This window comes from Nuphar pumila, chromosome 7, assembly GCF_984573655.1.
Source record: "Nuphar pumila chromosome 7, dmNupPumi1.hap1.1, whole genome shotgun sequence".
Taxonomy (NCBI): domain Eukaryota; kingdom Viridiplantae; phylum Streptophyta; class Magnoliopsida; order Nymphaeales; family Nymphaeaceae; genus Nuphar; species Nuphar pumila.
Window position 1 is genome coordinate 111,124,446 of NC_143255.1, and position 3,277 is coordinate 111,127,722.

At 51.0% G+C, this 3,277-nt stretch overlaps 1 protein-coding gene across 1 annotated transcript; it reads left to right on the forward strand.

Moving 5' to 3' along the window:
* Positions 1 to 491: 491 nt before the first annotated feature.
* On the forward strand, positions 492 to 1,960 carry LOC149832931 (GATA transcription factor 7-like). The gene is made up of 3 exons (XM_090012651.1): positions 492 to 655; positions 804 to 1,097; positions 1,209 to 1,960. Exons 1-3 carry the CDS (start codon positions 572 to 574, stop codon positions 1,821 to 1,823), a joined length of 993 nt encoding a protein of 330 aa, XP_089868777.1. The 5' UTR covers positions 492 to 571; the 3' UTR covers positions 1,824 to 1,960.
* Positions 1,961 to 3,277: the final 1,317 nt, after the last annotated feature.

The window sequence follows — 3,277 nt, forward strand, 5'->3', positions numbered from 1 at the left end:
GAAAAAGAAAAGGTACCAACAGGCGGGGTGCTCCGCTTGTCTGGGAGGACAAGTTAGTCACCTTGTGTTGAGACGTTGCAAGTTCGAATCCCAATGGTATATGGTTGTAGGGGTCAGCCTAACCCCAGCTTTATCTGTAGAAAAAAGAAAAGAAAAGAAAAGGTGGTGGCGGTTTTTGGTATTGACCGTTTCGGTGGTGAGATTGAGGATTGAATTCAAATCTTGTGGACTGTGGATGCGGTCCAAGCTGGCCGAAAGACGGAGACAAGTCATTCAATTATTACTTTTTTTTATTACCATTATTATTTTTTCAAAGATTGGTCATTCAAGTACTTTTAAAACCCTGCTTGTTATTCTACACAGATGTAGAAGGGGAGAAGAAAAAAGAAAAGAAAAGAAAAAAGAAAAGAAAGAAAGAAATGAAAACTTGGATTTTGGATAAATTTCCAAATGCAGAGATTTTGGAGGTAGAAATATAAGGAAACCATTTGGGAATCTTTTTTCACACTTTTCTCTCTTAACCCTCAGGGAGGCGTCTTTCCCCAAACACCATCGTCGTCGTCATCATCAAATGTCGTACCAAACGCTCTCTCCCTGCTTTCCCCAATCCACCATCTCTGCAAACATGATTTTCTCGTCTCCTCTGTTCTCTCAGGTAAACAAAATAATACAAACCTCCTTTTAAGTTAAAAACATAAGAAGAAGAAAACCAACTACCCAACTTCTCTTTTTTACTCTCTCTCTCTCTGGTTGAGTTTTGCTTTGTGGGTATCTCATAAAATAACTCTGCGTCCGAAACGCAGGGCCGTACCGGCTGCGACTCGCCGAAAATGGAGAGTACAGACGGCCTGAAAGCCGGTTCGTGGCAAGAGGACGCCTGGAGCGGCGGAGGGGACGACTTCTTCGTCGACGACCTCCTCGACTTATCGAACGACGACTTCGCGGCGGAGGAAGGAAGAGAAGGAGGAGAAGAGGAGGGGGAGGAGTCGAACTCGTCGGTGCCTGAGAGCCAGGTCGGCTCGACGTCGCCGGGCTCAGACCGCTCGTCTGTCGCCGTTTTCGTTGACGCCGTCGCCGTTAGCGAGCTCTCGGTCCCGGTGAGTGCTTTTTTTTGTTTTCCCGGCCGGTTTCCGTTCTACCCGCGCGTTCTCCGGCTTGATATTTTCTTTTGGGGGTTGTCGTTTTCCTCGCTGCCTTTCATTGAATAGGTCGACGAGTTGGCCGATTTGGAGTGGCTCTCTCACTTCGTGGAAGACTCCTTCTCCTCCGGAACCGGTTCGTTACAGTACTATTCGGAAACCGGCGGAGAATCCCGTGTCCTGGCGAAAAAACCCGGTTTTCTGCTCGAAACCCGGGCCCCCATGAGGGCGCGCAGCAAGCGGTCCCGAACCGGCCGCACCTGGTCATGCCGAGACGGGTTTCCCGAGTCTACGTCGTCATCCTCGTCGACGTCATCGTGTCTAAACTCGGTTCGATACGTATCGGACGGGAAGAAGCGTCCGGGGAAACGCCGGAACCGGGTGGGGAGGGCGCCGGAGAGCGGGCCTGTTCGGAGGTGCAGCCACTGTCTGATCCAAAAGACGCCCCAGTGGAGGGCCGGGCCGTTCGGGTCCAAGACCCTCTGCAACGCTTGTGGCGTCCGGTACAAGTCCGGCCGGTTGCTGCCGGAATACCGCCCGGCGGGGAGCCCAACGTTCCTGAGCGACGTCCATTCCAACAACCACAGGAAGGTCTTGGAGATGAGGAGGAAGAAGGAGATGATGACGACGATGGTGACGAAAGCCTCGCCGGAAAGCGGTTTGCCGGTGGTCCAGAGCTGTTAACCGGTTGTATATTTCTTGTGGGTGTCGGTTTCTTCATTTTTCCTTTCTCCTTTTTGTAATTTTATAGCTTGTAACGGACATAGGTTTTTTTTCTCTCTCTCTCTCTTACTCCTCTTTTTTCCTTTGTTTACTTTTTATAAGCTACTACGCTTATCGCTAGGGGTTTTGCTTTTCTTATCTTTTTTTAGCCATTCTTTCGTTTCATTCATCCACTCTCTTATGTTGGTTATTCATTCAATTTTCATAGAATGTGATAAAAGTCTTGGGGGGTTTAAAATACTAGGTTCTCTATTTTTTCCCTTTTTATAGTTATTATAAAAGAACAACTTTTAACTTGTTCTAGGGTTTGGGGTTTAAGAGGGAGTTTTGGTTTGCATTAATGGAGGGGTTTTAAGCTTTGATATAATGTTTCTTTTTTCTTTTTAATTTTAGTTACTAACGCTTACCATTCATGGCAAATGATTCAAAACTAAATCTGAATAGTTGGGCGACTAATGAAGATAATGACGATACCTGGCGAGCTGGGGAATGTTGAATGTGTGATGCTTAAGGCTCTGTTTGGGAAACCAGCATCGGAGTCAGGGATTCCTGATATCCCCGCCTTGACTCTGCTTCTTGTTTCATCGTAGTTGAGAGGAGATCAGAGCGGAGTTGGGACGCTCTGCCCGTTATTTTTTGCGGAGTTCAACAACATCCCTCTTAAGAACTGAGGATGTTGCTGTGAACTCCGCTCCCATCTCCATCCTTGCCTCCCTTTCAACTCCGGTTCCCAAACAGAGACTGAGCCTAAACCTTGAAGGCATTTCGTTTTTGTTCATGTGAGAGAGCCTCTATTGGTAGGGATGGCAGTGGACCGGGGGAAAGCGGGGCCCCGCCTCGCCCCGTTTGGACGGGGATGGAGGCGGGGGCGAAGGTTAAAATCCATCCCCGTCCGGGGGTGGAGGCGGGGATGGACTGGCACGTTCCCCCGCCCTGCCCCGGCCCATTCCCGTCCCGGCCCCGCCCCATCCCCGTCCCGGCCCCGCCCCAACCCTTTATATTTTTATTGTTTACTAACCCTAACTCCCTTCCCTAATTTCCTAACCCTGAAGCCGTCGAGCTGGGCCGTCGCCGACCACCGTTGGCCGTCGTAGGGGGAGGCCTCCACCGTTGGCCGTCGCAGGGCCGTCGCCGATCTCCGACTTGTCCTCGGCGACGCTTGGGTGCGAATGCACACCAAGAAGCTTCGGCAGATGCCGGTGGTGATCGATGCCGAAAGCAAGAGACTGGCTTTCAGGCGGTTCAACTCCGCCTTCGAGGAGGCATACCGGGCGCAGACTGCGTCGATCGTGGTGGAGGACATGAAACGGGGATGAAGGCGGAAACGGGGACGGGGCGGGGGTGGAGGACATGAAACGGGGATGAAGGCGGGGGTGGAGGATAAAATCCATCAAGCCGCGGAGGCGGGGCGGGGG